At 40.7% G+C, this 16,866-nt stretch overlaps 1 protein-coding gene across 1 annotated transcript in view; it reads left to right on the forward strand.

Moving 5' to 3' along the window:
- The window catches only part of NUP205 (nucleoporin 205), an 85,685-nt gene that overhangs the window by 21,931 nt on the left and 46,888 nt on the right, over positions 1 to 16,866 (forward strand). Inside the window, exons 12-20 of the mRNA XM_049774270.1 lie at positions 2,582 to 2,632; positions 3,427 to 3,636; positions 6,962 to 7,061; positions 7,548 to 7,685; positions 10,024 to 10,213; positions 13,349 to 13,469; positions 15,658 to 15,739; positions 16,170 to 16,337; positions 16,646 to 16,770. Coding sequence (XP_049630227.1) covers positions 2,582 to 2,632; positions 3,427 to 3,636; positions 6,962 to 7,061; positions 7,548 to 7,685; positions 10,024 to 10,213; positions 13,349 to 13,469; positions 15,658 to 15,739; positions 16,170 to 16,337; positions 16,646 to 16,770 — 1,185 coding nt within the window. The remainder of the gene's footprint in view (positions 1 to 2,581; positions 2,633 to 3,426; positions 3,637 to 6,961; positions 7,062 to 7,547; positions 7,686 to 10,023; positions 10,214 to 13,348; positions 13,470 to 15,657; positions 15,740 to 16,169; positions 16,338 to 16,645; positions 16,771 to 16,866) is intronic.

Here is a 16,866-nt window from a genome sequence, read left to right on the forward strand (position 1 = left end):
TAAATACAGATTCTTTCTTGGGATTTTTTTTGTTAAGGTATGGTTTTTCTATATGTAATAAAATAAAAATTAAACGCTGTGAGTTTATACTTTAGAAAACTATTTCCAATTTTTCTTTTAATTCTAAAATTAAAATTAAAATTTGATTTAATTTATTAAATTTTAATTTAATTCTAAAATTAAAATTAAAATTATTTTAGAGGGGCCGGAGTTATAGCACAGCGGTAAGGCCTTTGCCTTGCACTTGGCCACAACAAGATGGACCCCAGTTCAAATCCCGGCATCCCCATGTCTCCTGAGCTTGCCAGGAATGACTTCTGAGTGCAGAGCCAGGAGTAAACCCTGAGTGCTGCCAGGTGTGACCCGAAAACCAAAAAAATTGCTTTTAGAAATATTTAAAATATAGAGCCCTGAGAGATAGCACAGTGGTACGGTGTTTGCCTTGCATTCAACTGATTCAGGACAGATGGTTCGAATCCCAACATCCCATATGGTCCCTGAGGCTGCCAGGAGTGATTTCTGAGCCCAGAGCCAGGAGTAACCGCTGAGCGCCTCTGGGTGTGATCCAAAAGCAAAACAAAACAAAAACAAGAGAAATATTTAATATAAATGAGTCTGTAATCTAACACTTTTTTTGTTTTGTTTTGTTTTGTTTTTGGACTATACCCAGCAATGTTCTGGGGCTATTCCATATTCCTGGCTCTGCACTCAGGGATGACGCCTGGTGGCTTGTGGGACCTTATAGGGTGCCAGGGATCAAACCTAGTTGGATACATGCAGGGCAAGCTCCTTGCCCACTGTACTATTTCTCCTGTCCCTAGGATACTGTATTTTTCTGTGTATAAGACGATCCCCTAATTTTAGACTTTCTCTCTGACTCTGGCCAATCTGAGCAGGCTTTTTACAGTGTAGTTTCAGGTCCAGAACATTGTCTAATTTGCATGCATAAAAAGCCTGCTTGGATTGGCTGAGTTAGAGAGGTGGTCCGAGCAGCCTTGCAGTGATTGGTGCAGGATCGAGTTGGAAAATTTGTTTTGTGGCAATATCCAGATGATTTTCATTTAGCGGCATATCGAAACGGTTTTTGGGATATACTCGGCATATAAGACGACTCCCAATTTTCGGTTGACTTTTTTCATTTCAAAAGTCGTCTTATATGCCGGAAAATATAGTAGTTTTGAAATAGTTGACTTTATTCTAATTATTGTATAGCATATATGTCCCAGAGAAGTTAATGTTATGTTTTCTTATTTAGGCCTGATAATTTATAATACTGTTTTTTTTGTTTTTTTTGGTTTTTGGGCCACACCCATTTGACGCTCAGGGGTTACTCCTGGCTATGCGCTCAGAAATCGCCCCTGGCTTGGGGGACCATATGGGACACCGGGGGATCGAACCGCAGTCCGTCCTACGCTAGCGCTTGCAAGGCAGACACCTTACCTCTAGTGCCACCTTCCCGGCCCCATAATACTGTTAATATAAATGTTCAGGAATACCGTGTTGCTCCACCACTGCTTCACATGTTTGTCCTTATTTACCTATAAAGTTGAGCCTAGCTCTAGGCAGACTCCAGGGTCTGTTGTCATTGGTCGTTGTTCCCTTGTTTTGTTTTGTATTTGTTTGTTTTTGCTTTTGTTCTTAAGCCACACCTGGCATCGTTCAGGGGTTACTCCTGGATCTGCTCTGAGAAATTACTCATGATATGCGTGGGGAACCATATAGGATGCTTAGGATGGAACCCAGGTTGGCCAGATACAAGGCAAATGCCCTACCTACTTTGCTATCGTCCCAGACTCATTGCTTTTTGTTTTGTGATACTTTCGTTTTCTGCTGCTTAGAGTTTGGGCTGGTTGTAAATAAATTCGTGTCAAACTATAATGTAAGTTCATCCCATAAATCCATTAGAGATATATTCATAAAATATGTCAGGAATTGCTGAAGAAGTACCTTGTGTGTACAAATATTCTAAAATTATAAAATTAGATCATAAAAATAATCTAAAATAATCTAAAATTCAGACAAATTATTTTGGGGGTGCACAATTGGTATATTTAGGAGTTACTCCTGGTTTTGCACTCAGGAATCACTCCTGGCTAGCTGGGAGACTATCTGGGATGCTGGACATTGAACATCGTGCAAGGCAAGCACCCTCCCTGCTGTACTATCACTCAGGCCCACAATTTTATGGTTTTGTTCATTTTTTTGTTTTTTTGGTGTTTGGGCTATACTTGGTGGTGACTCTCAGGGGTTATTCCTGGCTCTGCATTTAGAAATCACTCCTGGCTTGGGGGACCTTATGGGACACTGGGGGATCAAACCGAGGTCCATCCTAGGCTAGCGTGGGCAAGGCAGATACCTTACTGCTTGCGCTACTGTTCCAGCCCCCCAATTTTATGTTTTATCTGATCCTTACACAATTGTTACTACAAGCTCATTCGGGACTTTTTGATGATTTTTAATCCAGAAGATAAGATGTGTTGGTTAAGGAGATAAGGTATATGACCAGTTTACATGTTAATACAAAGCCACTACTGTTTATTAATGAATGGTGTAATGCTCCTATTTCTGTTTCTATTTTAAGATACTACAGACTGTAAGAGCTCCAAGTCAGAGACAAGCAGTTGGTATTGAGGTAAAAATTTTCATTTTACTTAATTACTTAAACGTTCACACAATGGTAGAAAATTCAAGAAAAAAAGTATTCTTACCCTATTAAATTCCAAAATCTTTTTAAATTTATCTGTTTGTCTTTGAAGAATATTTTGGTCAGTGTTCAAATGGAAATAAAACATTTTTATGAAAGTGACCGAAAGACTGAACGTTTCAAAGTTGGGAAAGGATATTCGATGGTATCTAACCACCATAAAAGTTGAGCTTGAACTCAGTTTAATCAGGCTACCTGGATCAACCTGAGTGAGAATTGTTTCCTTTCTTCTCTCTCTTTAAATTTTATTTATTTATTTATTTATTTATTTATTTATTTATTTATTTTGGTTTTTTGGGCCGCACCATTTAACGCTCAGGGGTTACTCCTGGCTAAGCACTCAGAAATTGCCTCTGGCTTGTGGGGACCATATAGGACGCCGGGTGATCGAGCCGTGGTCCTTCCTTGGCTAGCGCTTGCAAGGCAGACACCTTACCTCTAGCGTCACCTTGCCGGCCCCTAATATTTATTTTTTAAAGAAATGTCATTAATTCAAAGTTGGGAACACTATGTGGAAATTACAATTTTTTCCATCTGACTTTTGTGTGTGCAGATACTATACATTTGGTGTTTTTTTTCTTTAAAAAATAATCATTTTGCCTATGAATCTTCTGGTGTGATATTATAGTAGTATTAGTAAGTCATTATCTTCAGAATGCTTTGCTATTCCTTGCTGGTAGTTTTATACTTCCAATTTTCTTTCTTTTTTCTTTTTGTGATAGGTTGAACTAAATGAAATTGAATCCCGCAATGAAGAATACCCAATGACTCGGGCTTTTTGCCAGCTAATTAGTACCCTGGTGGAGAGCTCATTTCCTGCTAATTTGGGTGCTGGACTTCGGCCCCCTGGCTTCGATCCGTACTTGCAGTTCCTTAGAGATTCTGTGTTTCTCCGATTCCACAGCAGAGGTTACCGGAGAGCTGCCGAAAAGGTTATGTTTGAGGGGCAGGGGTGGGGAGGGGACTTTTTTCTCCTATTTAAATTATTGCTGATTTTTCTTTTATTAAAGGCCAAAGATGCTATAATTTTATTTTAGTGTTTAAAAATAAAATTCATGGTCTTCATAAACAGAATTGCCCTTGGTTAGGGCATGTACAAAAAATAAGTTCGACCTTAAAACATAAGCACTGACTTTGTAATGTTCAGTAACTTAATTGTTGTGACTTCAGAGTCTCCACTGAACAAATGTTGACCAAAATCAAATAAAAAAATCTGTCTTGTTTAGTTAAAAGCAAACGATTTATGGGAAAACTTTGGTTAGGGATTGAGCTAAATTGAAATGATGCCTATATTTCTAGGCCTTTCCTACACACATGACTGATTTATCATTTATCATCTGATCTAATTCCAGTGTTACTGTGAGAGAGGTACTGTTCTGTTCCCATTTTACAGACGGAGGTTTAGCAGGGTTAAGGAACTTGCCTAAAGGTTCCAGGACCAGCATTTGCAGCAGGGATTCTTTTTTTTTTTTTTTTGCAACAGGGATTCTGATTCAATATCCAAGCTTATAACCACTGACCATCTGTAAGAGATCCTTTCAGGTTCTGTTGTAATTCACTGTGTACTATTTTAGAATACTCATGAATATCCTGTGGAGTAGGGGGGTTCTGCTCTATTTTTATACTTTGCTTCATTTTAACCTATTAAATTTGATGGTTGTATTAGTGATTTTAGAAATAATTTCACTTGTGCTAATTTGGGATGATGAGAGAAACTAGAAAAATGCAAGAATTATTAATCCTACCAAAAAAAAAATTCTGGGACCAGCGAGTTGGTGCTAGAGGTAAGGTGTCTGCCTTGCAAGCGCTAGCCAAGGAAGGACCGCTATTCTATCTCCCGGCATCCCATATGGTCCCCCCAAGCCAGGGACAATTTCTGAGCGCTTAGCCATGAGCACCAAATGGGTGTGGCCAAAAAAAAAAAAAAAAAAAACAAAAAGAAAAAAAAAGAATTATTAATCCTGAATTGAGGGAAACGTCACAACTAGCTCTTTCCTACATATATTTACTTAAATTAAGATAATCAGTTTGCAGGCCCGGAGAGATAGCACAGTGGCGTTTGCCTTGCAAGCAGCCGATCCAGGACCAAAGGTGGTTGGTTCGAATCCCGGTGTCCCATATGGTCCCCTGTGCCTGCCAGGAGCTATTTCTGAGCAGACAGCCAGGAGTAACCCCTGAGCAATGCTGGGTGTGGCCCAAAAACCAAAAAAAAAAAAAAAGATAATCAGTTTGCATTAACTTATATACTTTTTGGCCTCCAAACTTAGAAGGAAGTTTTCATGACACTGAATATTCATTAAGAAGTATTGTTCTGGGCCCGGAGAGATAGTACAGTGGCGTTTGCCTTGCAAGCAGCCGATCCAGGACCAAAGGTGGTTGGTTCGAATCCAATCCATTCGTGTCCCATATGGTCCCCCGTGCCTGCCAGGAGCTATTTCTGAGCAGACAGCCAGGAGTAACCCCTGAGCACCGCCGGGTGTGGCCCAAAAACAAAACAAAACAAAACAAACAAAAAAAAAAAGTATTGTTCTGGGGCCGGAGAGATAGCATGGAGGTAAGGTGTTTGCCTTTCATGCAGAAGGACGGTGGTTTGAATCCCGACATCCCATATAATCCTCTGTGCCTGCCAGGAGTGATTTCTGAGTGTAGAGCCAGGAGTAATCCCTGAGCGCTGCCGGGTGTGGCCCAAAAACCAAAAAAAAAAAAGTATTGTTCTGTTTTGTTTTATTTTGGGGCCACATCCAGCAGTGCTAATGGGTTATTTTTGTCTCTGCATTCAGGAACCACTCTTGGCAGTTTTCAGGGCACCCTCTGGGATGCTGGGGATTCACTCCGAGCTGGTCACAATTTAGTTGAATAACAAATGAGGATAATTGTCATCTCTTCAACAAAATGTTCTCATTTGGGAAAATGTTTGAAACATCTTTTTTGCCTTTTCATAGAAGGTCAGCATGACCCGAGTGTTCAGGGCTTTGGACAGCTACTTGATTTTCAGGAATCTATGCTTTTCACCCATGCAGCTGCTAAATCTCTCTGCTGCCACTTCTGCTGGCTGCCATGGATTCCACCCTAGCATGCTGGGGAAGAAAACCCTAGCAAGGGAAAAAAAAATTCTGGGTATGAATTTTCACTTTTTTTGTTGTTGTTTGTTTTTCTGTTTTTTGGGCCACACCCGGTAATGCTCAGGAGTTACTCCTGGCTATGCGCTCAGAAATCGATCCTGGCTTGGGGGACCATATTGGACGCGGGCGATTGAACTGCAGTCCATTTCTAGGCTAGCGAGGGCAAGGCAGATGCCTTACTGCTTGTGCCACTGCTCCGGCTGAATTTTCACTTCTATATCATTCCAGTATCACTTAATTAGATCACTAGTTTCTGTAATAAAATTGGCTTTGAAGTGAGATAATAGAGTATGGGAGGAATGTGCCTTTCAATTCTAAAATCTGTGATTGTATCTTGGTAACAAGCTTTTTCTATTTAAATAACTGAGCTTGACAATTGGGTATAGAAGAGTTAATACATTTTTGAGTTTAGAACCACACCCAGCTATGTTCAATCACTTGGAGCACTCCTCAAAGAACCATATGAAGTGCTAGGGATTGAACCCATGTCAGACACGTGCAAAGCAAATGCCTTATCTCTTGTACTAAGGGCTGGAGAGTGTACAGTAGGCAGGCCACTTGCCTTACACATAGTTGACACAGTTTCAATCCCTAGCAATATCATCTGTCAAGTAACTTCCTGGCATTACTGTTTTCTTTTTTGTTATTGTTGTTTTTGGGTCATACCCGGCGATATTCAGGGGTTATTCCTGGCCCTGCGCTCAGAAATCACTCCTTGCAGGATTGGGGGACCATATGGGATGACAGAATTCGAACCATGGTCTGTCCTGTGTTGGCTGAGTGCAAGGCAAAACGCCTTACCGCTGTGCTATCACTCCCGTCCCTCCTAGCACTCCCTCCCGATCCCACCAGCACGTTTGTGCATGACTCCTTAACAATGTCAGGGGATATCCTCAAAAGGTTCTTATTTGGGGGGGGGTATAAAAAGGGTTATGTTTTCACAAATGCCTTGCCTTGAACAATCTGTACATTATCCTTTAGCAAAATGAATTGGGGTTCTATATTGCTTAGTATCATACAATAAAGTGGACACTTGACTCATTTTCTTGAGAAAAGAAGAATATAAATTATAGCTTGTAAGACCATCACTGTGGGCCTGCTTACCTGTTACTGAAATACTTATGTCTTTTTATAGTGGGAAGTGGCTGAGGTGGTCTTGGAGGTGTTTTATAAATTGCTCAGAGATTATGAACCTCAGCTTGAAGATTTTATGGACCAGTTTGTTGAATTACAAGGTACTTTTATTCTGTCCCTTTCATAAAATGGATCATTTGCTTACAAAGCTACTTCTAAATCTTTGCACATTTATAAATTTTATGCATGCAATAAATTACTTCTATTTGTAAATTAGAACTTAATCTTTTGTTGTATTGTTTTAGTCTTAACTGTTCTGAGTAGGAAGAAATAAAATTATATTGAATGGAACATCAAGATTACTTAACTAGGCTGGTCTGATGGCAGTGATTTATCAGAACTTATTAATGTTAGTATCTTAAAAGTTGGTATATAAACCCCCCACTGCTCAATTTGACTGGCTTAAAAGAAAAAAAAAATTCCTTAACTAGTTAAAATATAATCATGCTAAAGTCCAGTCCATTTTGGGAATTCAAACTGAATTATCATTAATCTGCTTAGATGCCATATAATTTACAAACCTCATCTATTTCATGTAAATTCAGGGTGGGATCAGAATATTAATTTCTCATCTTTTGAATTGGTAGGAGAAGAAATTATAGCTTATAAGCCCCCAGGGTTCAGTCTGATATATCACCTTCTAAATGAGTCCCCAATGCTGGAGCTCGCCCTGAGTTTATTGGAGGAAGGAGTTAAGCAGCTGGATACCTACGCTTCTTTCCCTGGTACGTGCTGAAATGTATACCTGTCTTGCAAACAGTTTGTATGTCTTTATCTTTTGCAAATGGAGGGTTTGATGGATCTGATCTGAAGTTCTTTTCACACCAAGTGTTCCTGGATCTGGAATGGTGTTTTCAGTGAGACATAAAACGATGAAAGTATTTTTCAGAATGATACCAGCCTAAAGTACAGAGGCTTTACCTGTATCTCGTTATAGTGCCTTTGTAGATAATTACGGTAATCACTTTAACATCTAACACTACTGATTCTAAAGTACACTTAGCTTTTTTTTTTTTCATAGAATTTATAAGAGCACTTGTGATATATCTGGCAAAGTGTTCAGTAAGTTCCTTTAATATTCTGTGTATTACTTGATATTATCATTCACTTGAATACTTATAAGTATGTTTAAAAATACTCTACCCACTTAATTTATTCAAAGCCCTATGTAGCAGAGATCCATTAAACATATAAGAAAATTGGTTTATAAAAAGGTTTTTTGAGGTCAGGAGCTAGAACAGCCATGTGAATGCATGTCTTGCATGTGCCAGGCTCAACTTTGATTTCCACCATCACACGACCTACACATAGATGGTTGTGCTTGTGGTCCACAGTGCCACAGCTAAGCTGTACCATGTCCTCAGGTCTGAGCATTGAACTGCAAGGTGTTGCTTGGAGTGGCACCAGGTTCCTGAGCACTGCTTGGGAGTCCCCCACCCTTACCCCATGGTTTACATCTCTTCACCTTAACTATCTGTGACAGTAGCCCAGTGCTAGAATACACGTGTTTTTATTTTCATTGTGAATAGGTGCTGGGATTATAGGTGACCCTTGTGAATATTTTCTGCCTTTTCATTTCCCTCAACAAATACCTGTTTTTCCCTGTCCCTGTCCTCTTTTTTTCTCTTTCTTGACTATTGGCAGTCTTCATAGTTGTGGTGCTCACACACTTTTATTTACACTGCAGGGGTCTCAAACTCAATTTACCTGGGTGCCGCAGGAGGCAAAGTCGGAGTGATCCTTGAGTGCAAAGTCAGTAGTAAGCCTTGAACACTAGGGGTTGTGACCCAAACAACTAAAACAAAACAAAACAAAAAAAGATTTCTCTAGGGCAGGGCCCCAAAATGTTGTACAGAGGGCCGTTTGCAGCCCGAGTTTAAGACTCCTGATCTACAGTGTCCACGCATGCTTGGTTGTGATGGGCTAGATTTAAGACACTCTTGTAACTCTGGAGGTCTCAAACAGCCAAACTCCTAGGACCATACTTGGCCATAGGAGATCAAACGGGGGATCTGCTGCCAGGGATCAAACTGGTCGCCGGCATAATGCTCCCCTGTGGATCTGCACACAAAATAATAGAAATTTTTGTTATTTTCCATCAGTTTCTCAGCCTCAGCCGTGTTGTCTTTTTTTTTTTTTTTTTTTTTTTGGGCCATACCCGGTGATGCTCAGGGGTTACTCCTGGCTATACACTCAGAGGTTGCTCCTGGCTTGGGGACGCTGGGGATCAAACTGTGGTCCGTCCTAGGTTAGCCCGTTAAGGCAAATGCCCTACCGCTTACGCCACTGCTCCGGCCCCAGTATTGCCATTTTTGACTGAACTAATTGTTCCTTTTGGAGGCTAGCCTATGAGTTTTAAGCCTCTATCCACTTTATGTGCCTTTAGTACATTCTCCTTGTGACAACCAGAAGTGTCTCCAGGCATTACTAAATATGCTCTAAGGCCCAAATTGCTGTTACTAAGAACCATGATTCTAAACCAGAATTTTTAACTGGGGCTCATATGGACCCTCATATGGGGCCCAGGAGATTCTCAGGGGGCCACTGGTGAAATTTGCAAAATATGAGGGAGATTGGGCATGGCACAAATTCATAAAACAAAGACCAAGGGTGGAGGGCACCCACAGGAAAGGAAATAAGGTCTGAAGGGGCCAACAGTTGGAAATTGAGACACATTGCTCTAAACTGTTGGGGAAAAGATACGGAAAAAAAAAATGGCAGATGCCTCTGGGGAAAAGCAATATTGTTATAAAAAATTTACTATGACTCGGGACCGGAGAGGAAGTACAGCAGGTACTTGTCTTGCATGTGACCAATCTGGGTTCAGTCTCCTGTCATCCCATATGGTCCCCAAGCCTGACAGGAGTGATTACTGAGTGAAGAGCCAGACTCACCCCTGACTGTGACTGAGTAGCACCCAACACCCTCCCAAATAAAAATTAATATAATTGGCTCATGTATGTGTTCTTGTGACATTCCTTTTGGAATTAATAAACTTGAGTTATACTTCAGCTTGCTTTTCTAATGATGCCTGCGAAACTCACCTCACCTTTTGACTTACAGGGAAGAAACACTTGGAGAAAGCAGTACAGCATTGCCTTGCAATCCTCAACCTCACATTGCAAAAGGAAAATCTTTTCATGGACCTGCTAAGAGAGAGTCAGCTGGCTCTCATAGTCACTCCTCTAGAACAACTATTGCAGGGAATCAATCCCAGAACTAAAAAGGCAGATAATGTGGTGAATATTGCCAGGTAAGGACGTTCACATGTAGGAAAAAGACATGAATTAGGTGGGGACTGGCTTTGATTCTTTTTACAATCTAACCTCATCCCTCATGCTTCGCCTCTCCCCACCCTTTTATTCTTGCTTTTGCTCGAGGTACATGTTGTAGTTCCTTGTGCTTCGGATTTCTTTTCTTTTCTTTTCTTTTCTTTTCTTTTTTTTTTTTTTTTTTTTTTGGTTTTTCAGGCCACATCCGTTTGATGCTCAGGGGTTACTCCTGGCTACGAGCTCAGAAATTGCCCCTGGCTTGGGGGGACCATGTGGGACGCCAGGGGATTGAACCGTGGTTCTTTCCTTGGCTAGTGCTTACAAGGCAGACACCTTCTCTAGTGCCACCTCGCCGGCCCCAGGATTTCTTTTTTCTGCTTAATTTATTCAGTCATGAACGTTTGAAATATACTTTGTAGGCTGGAGAGCTGGCATAGGGGTTAATGTGCTTATTTGTACATGGCCGATCCTCGTTCAATCCCTGACACCACCTGGTTTCCCCAAGCACTGCTAGAAGCTTGCCCTCTAGCACAGGCAGGAGGAGACCCTGAATGGTGGCTCCACCACCATTTCTTTTCAGTATAAATGATACTCTATCGCTTCTTTTCTTTAGAGAAATTGTATGTGAAGAGAAAAGAAGTAGGAATTAACTTGTCTCTCTGTTTAGCTTCTTGTGATTTGCTGGTACAGTTGGGGTTCTGTGACTGGTCACATCAGTCTTGTATTGCCTTCTGGTTTGGACATAACTTTGTATGTATGCTTGTGTGTGTGTGTTGGGAAGGGTGTGGGAAAAGGTGTGTTCCTATTCATATTTCTCCCATTTAAGAAGTGTTTTGTATGGGCCAGAGTATTACCACAGTTATAGGGTGATTGCCTTGAACATGGCTGATCCAGGACAGGCCTGGATTCAATCCCTGGCATCCTATATGGTCCCCTGAGCCTGCTAGGAGCAATTTTTGAGTGCAGAGCCTGGAGTAACCCCTGAGTGCTGCCAGGTGTGGCCCCCAAAAAGTTTTTTGGGGCGCTGGAGCACTAGCATAGTGGATAGGGTGCGTGCCTTGCATGCAGCTAACTCAGGTTCGATTCTGGCATTTTGTATAGTCCCCTGAGACCTGAGTCTAGAGCAATCCTGAGCATTGTCGGAAGTGGCCCCACAACAAACAAAAATTTTTTATTTTTTAAACCTATAAAGCTTTAATAAGAGTGTTAAGAATTCAGTGTTCCAACTCCAAATCTCCCTAGTGTCAGTGTGTCCCTCCTACCAATGTGCCATATTTCTTCCCTTTCCCCACCCCATCTCCTTAGCAAATTCCAGTTGTTAAATTATTATTGTAGTTTGTATCTCACATTTACAATAGTGTTGACTCTTATGGTTTCCTGGCAATGTTCAGGGGTTACTCCTGACTCTGCACTCAGGGATTACTTCTGGTATGCATTTTTTTGGGTCACACCTAGCGGTGCTTAGGGGTTCCTCCTGGCTCTGAACTCAGAAATTGCTCCTGGCAGGCACAGGGAACCATATGGCATGCCGGGATTCGAACCACCATCTGCCTTGGAGCAATTGCACCAGCTGCGTGCAAGGCAAATGCCCTACTGCTGCGCTGTCTCTCTGGCCCTTCTCCTGGTATGCTTAAGGAACCATATGGGATGCTGGGGAATCAAACTCAGATCAATTGCTTGCAAAACAGTCTACCTCCTGTTGGCCCCACCTCTTAAGATTTTTGATGCTCACATTCACCTCACCTTTAAACCATCAAAATTGTTCAAAACATCACTCCCTTTATAATCACCATCTCATTCCTCCCAATCACAGTTTCTCCTTCCTTGGTATTCTCATTTTTAATCCAGATCCAAAGCTTTCCCATCACATGAGGCCTTCCATTTCCTTGTTTGATCACTCTGTAAATAACAGACAAGTGAGAACATCTGGTACCTGTCCTTCAGACTTTATTTATCTTTGTAGGAACCATACCTGGCTGCACTTGGGGCCACTAGGACCACACCTGGAAGTGCTTGGGCAGGAGAAGCATGAGGCATGTTAGGGATCAAACTCAGGGCCTTGTACAGGCTAGACTTGTGTTCTGCCACTGGGTTATTTCCTCACTCTCAATTTCTTGGCTTTTGTTTTGTTTTTGGGTTACACTGGTGGCGGCTCTCAGGGGTTACTCCTGGCAGGCTCAGGGAACCATATGGGATGCCAGGATTCGAACCACCATTTGTTCTCTATTGGTTGTGTGCAAGGCAAAGGCCTTACCACTGCTATCGCTTTGGCCCCTCAATTTCTTGGCTTTTTAAGAAAATCTGTCATTGCATTGGCTTTGAGTCCTTCCTAAAGACCTCATCTCATCTCATTTTGATTAACTTCATCTGTTTATAATTAAGGTTCACTGTGAGCTTGGATATTTATGGTAATTTTTAAGAAACAAAATTCAACACATTAACAGGTCGCATCTGTTTAGAAGGGAAAATATTGGTATTGATATTTGGTGGGGGAGGGGCACATATATCTGACCATGCTCAGGGTTTACTGCTGGCTTTGTTCTCAGGGATCACTCCTGGCAGGCTTGGGGAACCACATTGGGGAGCTGGGGATCAAACCCTGATTGGTTGTGTGCAAGACAAATACCCTTCTTGTACCAGTGCTCGAGCCCTAGAAAAGGAAATTAGTCTCGTTTACCCAGTTATATGGATAGAAGTCTTGACTCTTTTAATTTTATCAAAAAATAGTGTATTTTGGGGACCGGAGAGATAGCGTGGAGGTGAGGCGTTTGCCTTGCATGCAGAAGGTCGGTGGTTCGAATCCCAGCATCCCATATGGTCCCCTGAACCTGTCAGGAGTGATTTATGAGCGTAGAGCCAGGAGTAACTCCTGAGCACTGCCGGGTGTGATCCAAAAACCAAAAAGAAGAAAAATAAATAAAAAATATTATGTATTTCATTTTGATTTGGGGCCAACACCTGATTGTGCTCAGGGAACCTGTTGTTCCAGGGAGTGAACTTGGACCTTTCATTCAAATCCTGTGCTCCAGCCCACTGAGCTGTATCTCTGGCCCTAAATGCTCTTTATTGGGAACAGTAAGAAGTTTAAAATGTTCCTTAAATGTGTTCTTTTAAAGATACCTCTATCATGGCGATACGAATCCAGAGTTGGCTTTTGAGAGTGCCAAGATCCTCTGTTGTATCTCTTGCAACTCCAATATTCAGATAAAGCTAGTTGGCGATTTCACCCATGACCAGGTAATTTAGATGTGTGTGTGTGTGTGTGTGTGTGTGTGTGTGTGTGTGTGTGTGTGTGTAGTCCATACATTCTGACTATATATACATATAACTCACCACTTCTGGAAGAATCTTGTGGAAAATTTTTCCAAGACTATGTCTATATATCTATATCTATAGATATCTATATAATATAGATGGTGGATGAAAATCTACCCATGCACTGTGCTCTGATTTGTATTTGAAGTTAATATGACTGCCTATAATGTGTACGTGATTATATTATGTTTGTATCTATATATACCATGTCTTCGTGAATTTTCTGCCACACTAAACACATGAAAGTGGTAAGATTCATAACTTGCCCCTTCTTTGTATTTTTTTTATCTGTTGTTTCAACCTCTTAATTGCCTGTATCTGGAGTGAGCCTCTGTGATTCTGAATGTGTTCTACTGCTGTGAATTGTCCTTATCTATAGCTGTCTGTGGTTTCCTTTTGTGTTTTCTTTTATATTATACTAGAGAGAGTTTTTTTTAAGAGAGATGTTTTAAAATATAATTTGCAATAGTATTGTTTCTATTATTGAATTGTTATAATAGGGGAATAATTGTAATCTGTTATATTTAAACAATGTTAGAAATAATCTGCTTTAAAGGCTGGAGTGATAGCATAGCAGTTCTTGTGTTTGCCTTCCATGCAGCCAATCTGGGTTTGATCCCTGGCATCTCATATGGTCCTCTGAGCCTGCCAGGAGTAATTTCTGAGCACAGAGCCAGAAGTAACCCCTGACCACCTCTGAAGGTGGCCCAAAAAATCAGCTCCCCACCCCCCAAAAAAAAGTAAAAGAAAAAAGAGGGGACTGGAGTGATAGCACAGCGGTAAGGTGTTTGCCTTGCACACGGCCAACAAAGAATGGGCCCTGGATGGACCCTGGTTCGAATCCCGGCAACTCACATGGTCCCCCAAGCCTGCTACGAGTGATTTTTGAGCACAGAGCCAGGAGTGACCTCTGAGTGCTGCCAGATGTGACCCCAAAACAAAAAACAAACAAAAAGAAATGGCTACTTTAACTCATTGGAAGATTTTATTCTGTACTTCTCTACAGTGTTGAAAACAGAATTTTCTGGCCTTTGGACCAACAACTTTTCATCTACAATTATCCTCAATACTGAACATCAGCATTGCCCGGTCCCTTGTAATTGTCAATAGTAAAGGCTGGTCAGGACTCTCTTATCTTCCCAGACATATCTCAGTGCGCTATCACACAGTGGAGAACAACTATTTATATAAAATGTAAATCTGGTTTTGGATGAGGTTCATGAAACGAGTTGATAATCAGGAGTAGTTGAAGATGAAGATGTTTCAGTTTATTTTAATATAAATCATTCCTTATTTTCACATCCTGCTAGATTTGTTAGATGAGTAATATTTTATGTTTCAATTCTAAAATATAAAACTGATGAGAAGAAATATATTCCTTGGGGCTAGAGTGATGGTACAGCAAATTTGGTGTTTGCCTTGCATGTAGCAAACTTGGGTTTGATCCAAAGTACCTCGTATGGTTCCCCTGAGTCATCTAGGAGTAATTCCTTAGTGCAGACTCAGGAGCACTGCTGGGTGTTACCTTTCCCCCAAATGTTTATATTACTAAGAAGAGAAAACAAGTATTTATATTTTAGTTAAGGATAGTGTTGAGGATATGATAAAGATAGTGTTGAGGATATGATAAAGATGCAATGAAATGTTAATGTTATTTTTTATAAAAAACTAGTTTGAATCTTTGAGAAGGAAAACTTGGGATCCATATTTTGAAGGCAAATAATGATGACTTTAAAAAATGGTCTCTTAAATTATTTCTTATAGTTTAAGGAGCTGAATTTTCTATTAACCAATAAAGAACTGAAATCTAAATTCCTTTTTTATTTGTCCACACCCTAGCAGCCAAGTATTTCTGGCTCTGTGCTCAGAAATTTGTCATAGTATTTGGGATATGGTATCATATGAGATACTGGGGATCAAAGTCAGATTGGCCGTGTGCAAGGCAAATGCCCTACCTGCTGTGCTATCACTCCGGCCCTGAAATCTAAATTCTTTACATGGATCATATTTGCCTATTTTTGAAACAAATGTTTACAAAAGTATTTCTTAGTCATTAAAAAACTTTATAATTTGTCAATTCTGTTTCTTTTTTTAATGCCTGTGATTTCAGGGTATTAGTCAAAAGCTGATGGCTGGGTTTGTGGAGTGTTTGGATAATGAAGATACAGAAGAATTTGTTCGTCTAGATGAAGGTATTTTAAGATCAGCATGTATATTTTTTACTTATGAAAATTATCTAAAGGGAGCTAGAGAGAGAGGGCATTTGCCTTCCATGCAGCCAACCCAGTTTGATTCTCAGCATCCTATATGTTTCTTCCGACTTCACTAGAAGTGATCCCTGAGCAGAGTCAGTAGTGACCCCTAAGCACCGTTGGATGTGCCCCTCACTCCCCAATACATCTTTACCTTAAAAAAAATCAATATTATTAATAACTGTCTGTAATAGAAGGAAAGATTAATAATTTGCTAGCATGACTATATACGGCTTTAGAGAAAGCTCTTTAGAGAAATTTGATATTAAGACAGTGACTGATCAAGGTAAGCGTCAAGAAATAAGGAGGTCTGGAATATAAGTTTCAATTGACTTGTGTTAATGGTCTATTTTTTGTCTGATTCCACCAGAAGGATCAGATGTTGAAAGGAAGTTAGCTGGAATTCACCATGAGACAAGAATCCACATTCTGAATCTTCTCATTACCTCTCTGGAACGCAATCCCCCCAATCTTGCTCTCTACCTTCTGGGGTTCGAATTGAAGAAGCCCGTCAGTACCACCAACTTGCAAGATCCAGGTAGAGCCCCTCAGGCACAAAAGGCCTTTGTTGCATCTTACATTGAAGTTTTGACAAGGTCACTTACTGAATTATGGGCTCTTCTGGGCTATTTCCCTTAAAAAAAATCAATGTTTGGATTGTAATGAATTCTATCCTTACTTATGATGGGTAAAGATTAGATACATTGAGTTTGAAAAGACTAGTATGGTTCTTTTTTCTTTATCAATATGAGATAGGGCATTGCTGGGACAGCCTGTTTGCAGAATGTAACTTATGCGAAGGTAATTTAAAGGTGTTAATGCAGATTTCCTTTCGGTGCCACCTAGGAGTGCTAGGCTGCCCTCGGACGTGCCTACATGCCATCCTAAACATTTTGAAGAAAGGAACATTAGGGCGAACAGGCCCAGTGGCTGTGCGAGAGTCACCACAACTTGCTGAGCTGTGCTACCAGGTTTGTTGTGTTGGAGAGAAGGCATTTGTGTGAATATACTGTGGATATGAAGGTGTAGTAGGCAGGCAGGGTTAAAAGGAATTTATGTAGCAATTT

The sequence above is a fragment of the Suncus etruscus genome, chromosome 1, assembly GCF_024139225.1.
Source record: "Suncus etruscus isolate mSunEtr1 chromosome 1, mSunEtr1.pri.cur, whole genome shotgun sequence".
Classification (NCBI taxonomy): domain Eukaryota; kingdom Metazoa; phylum Chordata; class Mammalia; order Eulipotyphla; family Soricidae; genus Suncus; species Suncus etruscus.